The 16,710-nt window shown below is 38.4% G+C and overlaps 1 protein-coding gene across 1 annotated transcript in view; it reads left to right on the top strand.

The window, feature by feature from the left end:
* supt3h (SPT3 homolog, SAGA and STAGA complex component) overlaps window positions 1–16,710 on the top strand; it is an 87,460-nt gene that overhangs the window by 46,748 nt on the left and 24,002 nt on the right. Inside the window, exons 4-6 of the mRNA XM_053509501.1 lie at window positions 11,258–11,344; window positions 11,577–11,670; window positions 15,936–16,072. Coding sequence (XP_053365476.1) covers window positions 11,258–11,344; window positions 11,577–11,670; window positions 15,936–16,072 — 318 coding nt within the window. The remainder of the gene's footprint in view (window positions 1–11,257; window positions 11,345–11,576; window positions 11,671–15,935; window positions 16,073–16,710) is intronic.

Below are 16,710 nucleotides of genomic sequence, written 5' to 3'. Positions count from 1 at the left end.
CTTGACCAGAACTGAAATTTCTAACCTTGGTTTGGAATTTTATTAATATTTCTTTCAATCATATTATGGCATCCATTGTATTTTGATGTTATTGACTTTCAAAAAAAGATCATTACAGTTTCACTGCTAAACTACTTTTTTTTTTTTTTATAGCTGGTAACAATGACCTGAAAAACTGTTTAAATGCAGAAGCTTTATCATTAGTTGTAAAATGCTTATTAATTTGCATATGCATCATGCGGAACAGTTCAGAGACACCGATCAGGTAGTTATCAGGTAGTTATTTGTTTTATTTAAGGTTATTTAACACACTGTAGTTTCCTTTTTTATTACATTTATGGCATGTTTACTTAAAAAAGTAATATTAAAATTTTTAGTAGCATAAACTTCCTATGCATGTAATAGTCAGCTCCTTAATTACACAGTAATTTAAGTAAATTAAGTACACAGTATTAGACTTAGAAAAAGTCAATTCTAATTCTTTAATTCTACTGTATATATATATATTGTGGTGTGTGCATATATATATATATATATATATATATATATATATATATATATATATATATATATATATATAGCAATGATTCCTGACCAATCACACCCACATATTTAATTGAACATCCCATTTCAGATCTAGTTCTCCATTGCTGTTAAAATAATGTCCTCTTTCACGGAAAGGCCTTTCTCTAGATGTTCGAGTGGGATGTGGGGAATTGCCTATTCAACCGCTGATGTCGAACAAATAAAGGTTTCATAAACTTGTCAAACAATGTCTTTTAAAATCTTGCTTTGTGCACAAGGGCATTATCATGCGCGTACAGTTTTAGGCTTTGAGCTTCCAGTGAAGGGGAACTGTAATGCTGCAGCATACAAAGACATTATTGATAATTGTGCAGCAGCATTTTTTTGTATGTTTCACGCACATATATTGGTATAAAGATCAAGTCACCATATACCTTTGATGATGATGATAATAATAATAATAATAACAACATACATATGTATAATTACTTGCCACATCTGCCTTATAGCACAGTGACATTGTTTTCGCATATCCCACCCCGGCAAGTGAGGTCAGGGTGCATTAGTTTGACCCTTAACTTTTGCCACCATTTTTAAGGAATTGTACATTTAAGGTGACAAGTGGGTACTTATTTTCATAAATCAGAGAATGGCTGTTAAAATACAGTAAAGTCCAGAAGTCTTAGGCATATGCAAATAAATGCTGTAGAGCAAGTAAGTCTTCAAAAAATAAAGATGGGGGGGGGGTTAAAACCCTACAAATGCCAGTAAACAGTAAGTAGTTAAACAAAGTCAGTATTTGGTGTGACAGTGCTTTGTCACGTGCAATTTGTGCAGTTTTATAAAGAAATGAGCTACTATTAGCTGTTATTAGGCAAGTTATACTTCAGTTGTACTTTTTTCTGTTTTTTCTTTTTGGTCCGGAAATTTAGTCATTTACTACTCAAAAATAAAGACCTAAAATAAAACAATTGACTGTATAATACTACTATTTATACTATAATAATAGTATAAAACATTTCATAGGAAAGTGTGTACTAAAAACAAAAAAGGCCAGTAATTAAAAAAGTGAAGTTTAAGAATGCTTCATTTCTATGGAGTGCAAAAGAATGAAAAAGTACCACTCCGTGTGGTTGTTTTCAATATTACACGATGTATGACAATGACTTTAATACATGTTTTAACATCATGACAGGCAGCTAAAAATATTTTTAGGATACCATTTATAGAACGTTGCATGAAAAAATATTTTAAAACAACAGTGTGGAAAACAATTCAGTATAAATTTAATTTAAATAGTCTGATATTATGTTTATGTAAAATCAAGTCGAGTCAAGGCCAGTGGGTTTTTATTGTCAATACTTGTTATAGTTTGTGTTCTTTGTCATTTCTCAAAGTCCATGATACAGCACATCCCCATAAAACGGTATAACACACAGAATACAGAGTGTAAGGCAAGAGCTAAAAAACTAATTCAAAGATAATAAAACATATACTTTATGATCTTTGTGAAAAAATCCAGTGAATAATTAAGTGAATTAATCTGCTAAGACCTTTTATTTATTTATTTATACTTCTTCGTCCCAGTTCGGTAATAGAACAGCAGGCATGCAGTAGAACTGTCTTTTAACATTTAAAAATATTGAATTAATTTAAATTTATTTATTTCACTTTTCCCCCCCTTATCACTTTATCACGTCATCTCCGTCCGTTTCCTCCTCATCCTCACATGTTAATAAACTCTTCACTTTATTGTACCTTGTCAGGAAAGCCTGTCTCCTTAGTATGGGAGCGTATGTAACACTACACTATTGGATATTTATTTTTGCAGCACTATAAATATCTTGCCGTCTCTCAGCGGTAAGCACTAAACAGGGCATGATGGCGATAACCCTCAATTAATTCCCTGTTTCCTCTCTCTCCTGGATTTATTATTGTTTGGAGAGGCCAGGTGTAGCAGTGCCGAGTGGACCGTAATTGTGTTCATGCTACTTAGACGAAGACCGCAGTGGTAATAAACCAAATTACACAATAAATCCTTCCCAGATGGCCTGCAAAACATTTCGCACTGCTTTGGTGGCGGAGTCTCAGAGTGCGGAGTGGATTCCACACACACACACTCACATGTGCACACACATAAACCGCTTATCACTGAACACCTTGCGAGTTTTCACGCAGCCCTATCGCTTGTAAGGAATCTTGTGAGGAATAAAGGTTTTAAGATCACCTGTAGTAGTGAGACAGTAGGCAGTGATTTTGTCTAAAGAGTTTACAGATAAAGAGATAAAAATGGGCTGAAGAAGCAACGTCTGGGATTGTTATACAGGACATTATTCAGACACTGTACCTCTGCTTCTTATCAAAGGTTCTTACACTTAATTGAGAGCGCTGTGTTGAGCGTTGACCTGGAATACGGACTTCCTGTCTCACAGCTGTTCACTTTTCTGAAGAAGCACTAACTGTACAGAAAGAGTCATGAATGCTTTCCTGCTGCAAAAGTATGCAAATGTCCAACTCAGTATGATTGGTTTCAATATCACACAATGTACGACAATGACATTAAGAAGTCTTTGCATTTTGCATGAAACAAACCTTTTTTAATACACCAGTGAGGCAATCTATCTAGTATACAGTACATTCAATTTAATTAGCCTAATATTATGTTTATGTAGTATTAAGTCAAGATAAGTGGGTTTTTGTTTTCATTTTTTTATATAGTTTGTGTTCATTGAAAGGAAATGTCATTTCTCCAGCACCATGATGCAACAACCATAAAAGAGTACAATACAAGTGTAAGATAAGGCTTCAAAAAAGATAGATGCAGATGTAGTTAAGTGAACCTCACAAATTTGGTGGCGGTTCACACATTTCTCACCATTGAACACTGCAGGTTGTCATTGCTCTTTTAGCAAAAATCTTAGCAGCTTTCTGTAGTTATTTTTGTGCATCACACTTTTAATCCTAATTTTTTTTTTTATTTATTTATTTTTTTTTAGGCCTTTAACTGTGTGTAAAACATATAGGTGAATCCTATCATGTAGCTACACATCGGTAGTGACATTTCATGCTTAACATTCTAATGTCTAACATAAAAAAAAAAGAATTTGTGATCGTTTCAAATTAAATAAGATCGAAATAAGTTTTCACCATTGTATTGATTTAGATTATTGTAATGTTCAGCTTGACAAAGTCGTTGCTATCGGTATCGGGATGACAGTTCCTAATTTATATTTCTGCATTACAGTACATGCGGATATTTGCTCATCATATGTTATTGCAGTGTGTATGTTCTCTAACCTGTCCTAACCTTGTGTGTTTTTTCCATACTAGATCTTAATTAGTTGCTGTGTTTTTTTTTGTTTTTTTTTAACCGTTCCTAAAGCAACACTATTCAGCTTTTTCACCCTGTGATCTAAAGGCAAATGCAGTTTTGCATATTTTCCATGGTACTGTTTAGAGACCGTCAATGGGATCCTTACACTGACCCCTAGTGCTTTTCACACACATTTCTGCATGAGTGATGACTCCTACTACAGTATAAGCTTTGTAGGACCAAGCATCCTCGCAACGAAATTCTACTTCTGATATTTAATGTCTGTTTAAGATTAACCCGAGGCTTTGCTCACTTGCTTGCACGGAAATCCCGGTGTTTCACAGTATATTTGTGCTCAACATGATATAACGCGCATACTCCTGTAGGAGCCTAATGTTTCTGCAGGCACACTTTCACTGCCCTATTAATGCTTAAAGAAAATGAACAGAATATGAGTAATTCATTCTTGTAATGTGTGGAGGGAGAGGGCAGTTAATTCAGTGAGCGTCCTCCCCCAGACGTCTCTAGTCTTCTGATTTCACCCAGAAACCCAAACAGCGCCAGTGAAAAGACTTCACATTTTGCCTGCATGTGAAACAGAGTTCACTTGGCTGCTTCTTATAACGCCAGGTGCAAAAGTTGGCAGGCTCTGCTTTCATAGGCACTTATTCCTTCGGACGCTCTCTGCTTCCAGAGTTTCTATCAATCCCCTGGGCCTTGTTTTTTTGCTACGATGGCAATTTCATTATATGACAATTTTAACATGGCCTCCTGTTGTAAATTTGATTAAGTCACGTGAAAATGGCCAGCTCCTGTGTGGTTAATGAATGCAATTATGAGTCTATTGTACCTTTCAGCTTAGTTACCGGTACACCCAGGTGGTAAATCTTCTCGAAAGAACAGGAAAAAAAAAAGGTTTTAGCTCCCATCAGTGTATACTGTATGCATATGATTTCTTTATCTTTAAAAAATTTTAATGTCTGTTTTTTTTTATTACAGGTTTAATTCAGTCAGGGGAAAAAAAGGTGTAATCCTAACCTTGTGGCTTTCATGTTTCCTAAAACGACATCGTCTGCAGAATTTCAAATTCACATCTTCATTATTTGCAGCACAAACATAAGACGTCCAAAGTGTAATTTCTCTGGATCGGGGTGCCGAGGCTGAATAAAGGAACTTTCAGCAGCGAAACTCTCCAGGCCTGTTTTTGTTTATATATTCTGTTTACTCGGTTACTTTTTATTGCATTTATTTGCCTGTTTATCTTGTGGATTCTGCTTTCCACCTAAGAACCTGATGGGTGGCCTGAGTTAATGATGATCCAGATATATTTAACTTCAGCGTCTTTTTTCTGAGCCGGTTAAGAACTGCTGAGGGGCTGCTTGACTGCTCAGGTTGGTTTGAGTGTAATAGAAGTGTATTCATGCGCGTGGCCTGTGGTCGCTCTGGTTAGGAGGTTTTCTGCCAGGCTCAGACTGAAACGCAGTGCTGCTGGAGCCACCCTGAGCCCAGACACACTCCACCGTGAGCGATCGCTCACCGGATATTTGGAGTCAAAATGGTTTGGGTTGTGGAAGCACGCCTGTCATCTCTCGTCCAGGTGCTTGTGCTGACATACATCAGAGGTTTGTGAATGCCTAGATCAATTAGTCTCTGCATTGCCAAGGCAGGATAAATGAGGGGTGTATTTTGCTTGAATATATGTTCCCGGTGTCATTTTTCCGTAGCGAGCAAGAAGCTTTACATCCTCACTCCCTGTGCGGTCTCATCCTACTTTGTAGTAACTGTTAGCTTTATACAGTATACAGTATATGTACATATAGTGTACTGTATATACTGTACGCCCATCAGCCATAAATTTAAAACAGTAACATTGATTATCAGTTTATATATCAGTTAACTAGTGACAGGATTATGCATACGCAAGGATCATCTATGGTTGTGGGGAGAAAAGGCTATCTTGCCTGATTAAACCCCACGAAAAAATCCAGTGGCCCACAAAACGCTGAAAAAGTCAGTGCTGGTCATGATTGAAAGGACCAGAACACCCAGAGCACCATAGCCTGGAAGGTAAAGATCCTAAGGGTGCTGACCCCGCTTTCAAACTCCCCAGATTTGAATCTGATTAAGACAAACAAGCAAGTTTACATTATGGACGCCCTCCCCACTAACCACAGCACCCAAAGGACCTGCTGCCAACGTCCAGACACCACAGCACACCGCCGAGGTCTTGTAGTGTCTTGCCTCAAGAGCTTTATTGTAATGTAATGGCTGATTGGTGTGTGTGTGTAAATTAAAAAAAACATTTTTAATCATTTGCAACTCTTGTCTGAGTAGCTTTGAAATGTTTCAGAAGGCTTTAAAGGTCAGGGTGTACCAAACGGCGAGCGCAGCAGGTGCCTTCATCATGTCTCGTGCTTTACAGCTCAGTAATTCTTGCACTAGGCTGTTGCTCTCTTTCTGTCTCACGGAGTCGAAAATGGGAAACACTTGTTTTATTTACCCAACTGGCGAGCTCTCAGGGACGCACAGTTTCACAAAACATTGATAATGCTGCTTTCCAAACATCGTCATTAAACCGCAAAGAACAAGCAAAACATTTAATCAGTGCAAACGCTCTCGGAATTCCCGCTCCTCTGATAGCGAGTCTGCTTTGATAATTTCTAACAGAATTGTTTATGACAAATGTTTTCCCTCTTTTTTTTTTATGTAATATTATCAAACAAAAAGTTCGGTAGCAGCCTAGCGTGCATCATACAGCCACAGCTAATAAAACGACCTGTTACACATATCCCATAAGCTTTACCAATCTATCTTATATAAGCTTATCAAACAAGGTTACCTGTGATATAACCCAGACGCTGACACATGCAAAACATACACTAATTAAGTTTACATTGGGAATGTAATCATGTGTTTGAGTTGCCAAGGTTGGTTTTAGAGCTATTTTTTATTTTTAAGGCTTTGCAGTTGAGTAATCGGTCTGGGAGGCGAGTTATGGAAACGTGAAATGTCATCGTTTTCTCCGCTTTCAAGGGAAATGGTTTAATTGTTGCACACAAGGACGATGGAACTGGAACACTGCCCCGGTCTTCCGCTTACCTTTCCCCATGTAATCAAATAATGGATTTCGTTTCAAAACAGTGCAGTAGCAGCACTGAGGAAATTATGTTCAGCCAGTTTGTTTATTTGACTTCTGCCATTCTGTTGCACGAGAGCCAGTCCTTTTTCTCCCGCACTGTAATGTGACATGAACCAGCCCTCTGAGGCCAGCATCACTTAAAAATTTGTGTTAATTCAAATGGAGCTCTCTAATTAGGACTCGAGGCTAGTGAGCTTCCTCTAGCACACTACACTTACATACAGTACTTCTGTACTCACTAGAAGTCTTTTACACTGGTTGCACTGATTAAGTGGACTCTTTAGTCAAGGCTTATTGCAAATACTAATGCATTAGCGTTATTTCACACATAAAAAGGGGATTCAGAAGAGTTCTGGGCCTCATTTCCTAAAAGGAAAAACTCGCCTTGCCGAGGCCAAAGGTTAAGTTGACTACAGTGGTCATTAGTGTTTGTCCTCCTGCTCCTGTCTGCGCTTATGTCTGGCCGCGGCTATCAAAATGGAGAAAAAAACATTCCCCCTCTTATGAATGCCTGTGTAGTGTGATAGCTGAGGCATCCTAGAAATGGTAAAACAGTCCTTCGCTGCTCGAGTAAACTGTCAACAGAGCCCGCTTCTGAGCTGCTGGAAATAAACCACAGAGATCGTACTGTTCAGCGAGCCTGTGAGCCATCCCAAATGAAATAACTCAGCCGACATCATTCGAGCTCGCAGCTCAGGAGACGGCTTTCATCGAGTGTAAAATTAGAGCAATTACCAAAATTAATCTGTTATTTCACCCAATCTGTTTGGTGAGCCAGCGACTTCAAATGGCATGGAAAAACTGGCTTTAAAGGGCAGATGAGGAAAAGTAAGGACCAGGTCATTCCTCTTTTCTCTTAATTTGGGTTGAATCCGGTCAGAGCTATTGTATTTAAAATTTGGGTTTAGATTAAAGCTAATAAAATAAATTGTTAGGGGGTAAAATAAATTGAAAGCTGGAAGTGAAATTAGACATAAGAAATGAAAGCATTAAAAGGCCCTTAATCATGCGTGTTGTTTACTTCCCGAGTAGGTGTAAGTGCAGAGGTAAACAATTCTATAATTCTGTAATCGTCTGTAAATAATAATGACCCAGACGAGTACTGGCTGATTCTGAGCCTGGTTGGTGTTTGGGCTCGGTTACATTTGGAGAGTTAAGGATGAGAGGTGTACTTAAAGCTATTTTGTCTATTAAAAACTATTTCCCTGTTAAATGGCTGGACAGATATGGCAGTCAGTCTGTCAACATTGGAAAGTCGCCAGGCCAGAAAGAACTAAATGAAGCTCTCTAAGCTCGACCTTTTTTAAATGCTCGCCCTGTGATCGCATGTGTGAGGCCCATTCTACCTCCAAACTGCACGCTGAGCTCCACATTTGCAAGCAAACATACTTTATGACCAACAAATGTTTACAATCCTCTAAGAATTGCTTGCATGTATTTCTAGATCCAGCTTAATGCCAAGACAGACGGAGGGTCCACTTTTTAATTAATAAAGGTTAGAATTTTAAAAAATAAACATATCTGATAGGGCAAAAGGATAAATATTTTTTTATTCTAATTTCAGGAAGCATTCTTGCCTCCTGTTCTTGTGCATTTTTAAATTCATTGTTCTTTTCTTTTACTTAAAAATACTTATCTGGTGCGCATTTAAGCACTGATGTATTTAAAAGCCTGTATATTTGTGACATTTTTCATGCAAAAATGAAACTGAATTCTCACCTTTTTTTCTGGTGTACTAAATGGACTTTCTGTATATTTATATTTATCCAAAATAATAAATGCCTCAATCATAATTGCAGCGCTAAAGAAACTATTGTTCAGACACATATCCACATTGTTTTTCTTTTCCCATTTGCATGCATTTGTATTTTTGTCTCTTAAATTCTAAAGTGTATCTCAGATCATTACCTGTCCTAATGAGGTCTTACAAAACCCTGCTGCTTTTTTAAATGGATCTAAATGACCAGTTTAACTTTACCCATTATGGTCGTTTTCTTCCTGTTGTAAGTTTAGGGTTAAAAATATCAGTAAGTTGATACTGTAGTCTTTCCATAAAGTTCCTTATTTCCAAAGGTTCGTTTGATTTACTGATTTGTGTAGACAGCTATCATTTTCAGGCGAAGGTGACAGTGATGGATGAGGTGTTTCTGCTCTTTTTGGCAATAATATGAAATGGCTGTGTCTAAGCTTCATTCAGTCTCTCTCTCCCTCTCTCTCTCCTCATGCTGGTAAAGATTGTTTCCATATGAATGCAACATCCCTGTATACTTCTTTTAGGCATAGCCCAATAAGAAAGATGAATAAGGCCATTATATTTTATAAAGTGTATGCACTAGGTCTTGACACATATTAATTACCAGAACTCTCACATGTGAGGGTGAAACTTATGTGGTATCTAGTTTCCTTTTGACTGGCACAGGGATATTCATAGAAGCTATTCAGAGATTTTTTTAAAGACAGTCCAAAAGAAATTTGACACATTAACAGCATTGTAAAAATATTGTGGCAGCTTTCCTTACTGTTTTATGTATTAATAGTAGTTAGAATAATATGTGAATATGTGTTAAGATTCATTTTGGATGAGTTTGCTTGTGTGATAAAAATTAATCCTAACACATATTCACATATTATATAATAACTACTATTTATATATAAGCTGTGGTGGTTCTGTGTGTGTGTGGTACACATGGTCGTTCCTGATTTTTTATTTTTTTTTAATTCTACACTGTAAAACAATACTGAAGGTGTCCCGAATATGTCATGATCTCCTTTGAACTGTTGATATTGAGATGTATCTGCTACTTGTTCTGTAAAACCTTACAATGGCTCTAATCCAGGGTGCTGTTTGTTAATTGGAGATTGGTGATTTTTAAGGCTGGTAAGTTTAAATGAACTTCTCCTCTGCATCAGAATTAAGTTTTGGTCCTTCCTTCTTGGGATGGGGTTCCTGAGAGCCACTTTCATCATGGTGCTTGATGAGTTTTGCAAATGCGCTTGTCAATACTGTTCTTGCAAGAACTATTTCAGAACAGCTGCCTCTTGTGTCTTAAAGTAACAACTGACTGTTCTTGTTACTTAAGTCACTAATTCCATAAGTGTTATTTCATAGTTTTGAAATCCCCAGTATTGTTGTAAAATGTAGAAAATAAAATCACTAAACAAAAATTCACTGACAATAAACAATTGATCCCAAACTTTTAAGCAGTAGTGTGTGTCTAATGCACTGTGTGTTCTAACACCTTTATGGGAAGGTTTTTGGGTTTAACCTTTTTCAGCAACTTTAGTTACAGTAGCTCTTCTATTGGAGCATACTACATGGGTCAGGCTTGTAGTAATCTCGCCATATGCATCAGTGAGCCTTGGCGCACTTTTGGTAGATCCTGACCACTGCAGACAAGGAACACCCCACAAGAACTGCAATTTGGAGCTGCTTCGATCCAGTCATCTAGCCATCACAATTTGGCCCTTGTCAAAGTTGAAAAAACGTTACCTATTTATTTTGCTTCCAACAAATCAACTTTAATAAATAATCTCATACTAAAATCTCATGTACTTCCAGGTGTCATTGCAATGAGATATTGTAATTGTACCTACTGCGTCAGGCGATATGATACTGTATATTACAAGCAAACTAATCTAAAATTAATATTAACATGTATTATTCTCTAACTTTTATAATTCTATAAAATAGTAAATGAACCTGACACAATATTTTTACAGTGCTGCTAATGTTTGGGATCCCAGTTTTGGTGGCAAAAACAGGGGGACCCACTCCCCGTACTGTTAGGCAGATGGTCGTAATGTTATGCCTAATCATTGTGTGTATGTATGTGTGTGTATATGTTTCTTTTTTTCTTCAGTTTCCAGGGTGGGCACCTGGAAGGTGACATTGACTAGCTGGCTGACTAACACTTATTTTCCAACTATTACCCCTCTTTTCGTGTTTATCCTGAAGGCAAGGACAGCTGTGCTGTCATATTTGAGTGCTGAGAAAGCAAAACAAACGCTACCTCTGCCAAAATTGTCTGACGTTTATGGAGACCCTATGTGACTATGAAAGTGCTGCTCTCAAAAATATGTGGTTTTCTTATCAAGTCCCTCAAGGATTTTAAACAGCAGATGCTGTGACTCATTCATCCGACTTGCATTGACTGGCAGAATGTCGGACAAAAACATCTTAAGTGTGATCTTGTTGTCTGCTGACTGAAACTTTTTGTTCAGAGCTGAATTTTTTTTTTTTCCTTTTTCTTTTTCCCTCCCCACCCTCCCTCCCTTTGCAGCTCCACCAGGCAGCCGAGGTAGCTCTCCTCCGAGGAGCGAGGGTCATATCACCAGAGGATATCATCTTCCTCATGAGGAAAGACAAGGTAAAAAGAACATATGCACACACTCTCCCAGAGCACATTGCTAAAACAAACACACCCAATGGCTTGTGCTAATGTCTGGTCTTGCAGTAAATGATAGCTGATTACTCCAGTATGCGGTATGATTGGAATCATTGGAACTTGTACAATCAGGCCTCCACCCTCGCATTGTGAAAGTAACCATAGTCTACTTTCTCTGCTTCATTGCTTTTCCTCTTGCATCCGTTTCTTTTAGAAGAAACTGCGAAGACTTCTCAAGTACATGCAGTTTCGAGATTTCAAATCCAAACTGATGAAAACCCTTGAAGATGAGGAACCGCTGGACTCAGGTACACAGTAGATTCATAAATCAGTTTTACTAGAGCAAAATATAGGCCACTTATGTTTTAGCTTTAGGGTATGTTTATTACATTTTGCCTAGAAGAAGACATTTTTCTGAAACCTTTCCTCTCCTGCACCAACTGAATTTCACCATTCAGTAAGCGCTTTAAATGATGAAGGGATACATAATGATTGGAGTCAGCCAAGGTAATTTCGTATGCCACAGTCAATCAGCAAGAGTCATTACCAGAATGCAGGCGGAAGCTTTGGCATGCCTCCTTTTCGCATAGCGTTCCACCTCTCCCTCTCCTGCTAGTTCTCCATCAATATCACAGTGAAACGAAGAACGAGAGGGGAAAATCATCCGCAAAGACGCTGCAGTTTCTGCCGTTTCATGTCATGATGAGTATCATTAGGATCTTTGCTCCTCATCTGGCCTGTAACTTGAGAGATGGAATAATGTTAAATGCGGCGTTCAGAGCTAGCGCTCCACGCAGTCGATTGAGAAGGAGTCTGCATGTCTGTGCGCGCAAATTCAGACTCTCCCCCTCCTTTCTTTTTCCACGAGAAGTCTGATGGGCTGCTCTGTTTAATGTTTTTTGCTCCCCCAGCGTTTGTGTTGTGCTCAAATTGGCTCCGAAAAGGTTGACGTTTCCCCAAATGAACCTCCTCCTTTCAGGAAAACTGGATTTGGAAATATGTTTTTTTTTTTTTTTTTTTTTTTTATTCTTTCTTACTTTGTTTTTTAGTGTTTTCCATAAAAGCATGAGTCCTGCTGGCATCCATAGCCTCTGTTGCCCTGATTCCGATTCCTCCCTGTGAGGCCTGAGGGACGCACCACGGCCGTTCGTGCTCTCTCTGCTGCGGTGTGCGTGTGTGTTGGTGCGTGTGTGGTGGCAGTGTCGGGGACACAGCAGAAGCGTGGCTGAAAGCAACCATGCTGATTCTGACCACACTGTCTCTATCCTGACCCCTGCAGTAATTCCCCAAGCGTTTTAGGCTATGAAAACCACTATGATGAGCGTTACACACTGAACCATGTGCCCACAGTCTAACCAGTGTGTTTGCTGTGACCCACCACTGCTACTGCTTGTCTTTTATCCCCCCCCCCCTTTATTCTGTACATTGGGAGCAAGACATACAATGACTAAGATGTTCCTAGAGCAGCAGGTTGTGATTAAAGCACTGCTAAAATACTATGCTTAGTCAGGGTTGCCCGTGGAACGCTTAGCATATGCTTTGATTTTTTTTTTTTTTTTTTTTTTTTTCTTTAATGATGAAATTCTGAGGTGACTTTTCTGGTTTAAAATTCTTTCATTGTCAAGTTGGTCTAATTCCACTTTGGTTAACAGTTTCCTACATTAACCACAGTGCTGTTTGACTTCCAGCTATTAGTCGCACCAGTGAGGATTCATCTCTACCAAAAGAGAACAATGCAACAGTGCGTCAGTCTGTCACACACTCTCTCATCTACACACTCTGCTCAAACAAATAATGTTCCATTGCTTCAGTGTTTATGGTAATACCACCATCAACGAGTCTTTTTCATAACATAGAACAACAACCGAGTTTATTAAAAGCTTACAGTGTTATAAATCCTTATCAATATTTCTTTTTGTGAATGTTTTTTTTTTTTCCCATTTAAACTTTACCCCTGCTTTCTTTTAGGATTAACATTAATACAGCATCAATAAAGAAATTTGTACTCCGGTTGCTAACCATTTTTTTGGTTAACAAATTTCACATATTTTAGGGTGGAGTTGTCACCTCTCTTTTTAAAATGCCTGGCAGAAATACCCGTAGTTAAAAGAGCACTGTCTTCACATGTGCTACAGTCATGATCTTGGTTGAATTTAAAAGGTAGCACTCTCAAGATGTTTTTTTAGAGAGGCTCAGATGAAGGACTTTAATTCCGTCTGACTCATAAGCTACGTTTACATGGACAGTGGTTCTTTAGTCTGACTGAAAGCATTCTGTTTAAAGATTTCAACTTTACTATTTACACGGATGCAAATCCGATAAGATGTGTGTTTATATGCTCAAAGCATTTAATCAGAATTTAAAGGGGTTTTTTTTAATGCGCAAAGTGGTGCTGCTTACTGTGAAGTGTTCAGTCTTCCAGAAATATAACAAAAGAAGAGAAGGAGACTTTAAGACTAACTTTAAGCTTAGGTTAGGCTTCCCGTTTTTTCTGATAATATGTGACTTTTGTGTAATGTTTGATTACAGGGATTCATCCTCATCTGTGATTGGTTAGATGCTTTACTACATATGAAATGGGGAGCCAATCAATGCCCTTTCTCTGCCAGAGACTCAGTGGATGAAAGTAAACAGGTGGAAGAGAAAATTCATGAAGTGTTACTTTTCGGAAATGGAAGCAAAAGTTCCCTCCCGGAAACTCATCCAGCAGCTTTCACTTTTAGCACATATGTTTATAAATAATAAATTTCTATTTATATTAAGAAAGAAACCATTGGATCAAGTATTTCTTGGGTAAAATATGTACCTACTGAATGGATCATTCACCCCAAGAACCCCCACGATCCCCATCCCGATTGAAAATTCATTCCGATCTTGCCGTCAGCAGAGGAGTTTATTGTTGTATTATTCTGATTATTAGTGCAATGTTAGGGTTCATGTACAAGCACTTATAGACCTATAAACTAATCAATACCTATTGATCTAGGTTTACCAAGGTTAGCTACTTGGCCTTAAAAGCACAATTAAATCAAAGCCCTATTTTTCATTATTTATTACGATAATGTACAGATGTTTATGGATAAAGGTATTATCATGTGATTTTAGGGTTTCATTCGGAGACCCCAAAATGAACCTGTGGTTTACCAAAACTGCATGTTGAAGTGAGAGCGTCCATAAAAGTAAGATGGAGAATTCAGGCATGTCGTTCAGAGGGGTGAAAGAGGGAAAGAATTTTATAGTAATGCATCCTAACTTGCTAAGTAAATCATGTAAGCTTGAGTAAATTTCAGTAGTTTGTAAAACAGTCCAGTCCACATTTTTTCTTTAGTGCTGAATTTTGTGGGTCGTTGTTGGTGGATCAAAGATGGCATCTGTTTTTTTCCTCCTGTTTATTTTGGTAGATTTGAATGTTCTGTTTCATCACTGCAGATTAGTTGTGTTTACCATTTACCCAAACCAAGATTTTCCAAGCTCTTTTATTCCTGTAAACACACTGCTGCATCAAATGGCAAATTTAGAATACATTTAGAAAACATTAAAGACAAAAACATAGTTCTAATTACGTGCATCAGCATATTTGTACCATTTGAAGGCAAGTTTACACAAAGTGGAATATTTTTTTCCTTCTTTTTTTTTTTTTTTTTTGCTTTTTTTTACTTTTTGATTGAATTGCCCGTTTACATAGGAAGTCCACAATTATGGTTCTGTTCGAGGCTCAAGCCATGCCAGCACCAGGAAATTCGAACCTCATAAAAGTGCTGTTATTAAGGTGTCATGAGTCCTGTCTCACTGATTAAACATTTTCTGAGGCTATTTATGTCATGTCAAGCCGACATTACTTCACAAAGATGCATTTGATCACTGCGTTTCCTCTCATTTAATTAACATTTCGCTCTATTCATTTTCCCAGCGCAATGCTGTAGGGATTTAATTAGCAGCGGTTCTCTACATGTTGTAGAGTGAAAAGCGGTTTGTCTTGGTGGGCTGTATTAAGCCTTTGGGACTTGGAGCTGATTATGCCTGTTGAACTTAAGCCAGGAAGTGAGCAATATTTGGAATGAAATATAATAATGTTTAACATAACTTTACATTTAATATTTACCGTAGTTTTGTTCTGTCAAATCAAGATGTTTTATAATTGTGGAGTCGGGCTTGTTTTTTATGCCCTTGACATTCTACACTGTTCTCCCTTCTCATTCTCATTTACTAATAATTTCCTTGTAATTACACCTCCTGCTTTGCCCCAGGACAGATTAAACAGCTAATATGCCTAATAGCGATTAGAGCAGTGACAGAGTGATGTAGAAAGAGTGTAGATATTAGCTCAAAAAGTTGGAAAAGCCTGTCTTTTGTGTGCAATCATGGTACCAGGCAGAGTTAGAAAATGACGATTGAGTGGGCAGCGCCTCGGGCCCGTCCCATTAAAGCTCAGGTGTAAACAAGGCCAGCTGGCCTGCAGATGTGGGCACCAGAGAGTCAGTAACTGTGTGTGTGTGTGTGTGTGTGTGTGTGTGTGTGTGTGTCTGTGTGTGTGTGTCTGTGTGTGTGTGTCTGTGTGTGTGTGTACATCCAGACAAATTCTCCAGCAGCAGTACCAACAAGAGGCAGAAGCTGGCGCTGGACTTTCTGGGCTCCATCGACCAGACAGGGGAATTTCTGACACTGCTAGAGGATGAGGAGGTGGATGAAGTAAAGCAGGAGAGGATGGAGGTGAGTGGGATGAAGAGCGCTGACAGATCCTGATATATGCAGAGCTGAAAGGGGAGAGAGGGAGAGAGAGAGGAAGAGAGAGCGAGAGTTGTGTAGGGTACCTGAATGATTAGACACAGGGTTTCTCATTTGGGAATCGGATCTCACTTCAACAAGGTGTTTATACATGTTAAATGCGCCCTCTGACCGCAGGAACACTTGATAGTCTGTCTGCACCAAAAGAGTAGTTAAAGTGTTCAGGTTCCACTAAAGACAAGCAGCCAGACCTCAAAGGCCTGTCATAAGGTCCTTCTGTTTTCTTTTTGTCCTTGTCCTCTGGTAGACTGAACATTCTAGCAGACTTTTCCATTGCAATGCTATATCCATCTACTTTCCGTTGCACCGAGCTCAACATGCAAATTAGCAAAAATTTAGGAAGGAGGTGAGAAAGTTTAGCCGTGGCCCGTCCAGTGCCATTAGAAAGATGGTGTCAGTGTTTTTTTCAGACCATATAACCCACTAGAACAAATGTCAACATAGCTAAATTCTGGACAACGAGACATGGCAAGTCCCCAACCATTTACAATCCCCAGTTCTCACTTGGCTCAGCGTTATTCTAGAGGAAAAAGTAAGGGAGCGTTCTATAACATCCGTTTGTC

Source organism: Clarias gariepinus, chromosome 13 (genome assembly GCF_024256425.1).
Source record: "Clarias gariepinus isolate MV-2021 ecotype Netherlands chromosome 13, CGAR_prim_01v2, whole genome shotgun sequence".
Lineage (NCBI taxonomy): Eukaryota > Metazoa > Chordata > Actinopteri > Siluriformes > Clariidae > Clarias > Clarias gariepinus.
This window is presented reverse-complemented; position numbering and strand designations above follow the sequence as displayed.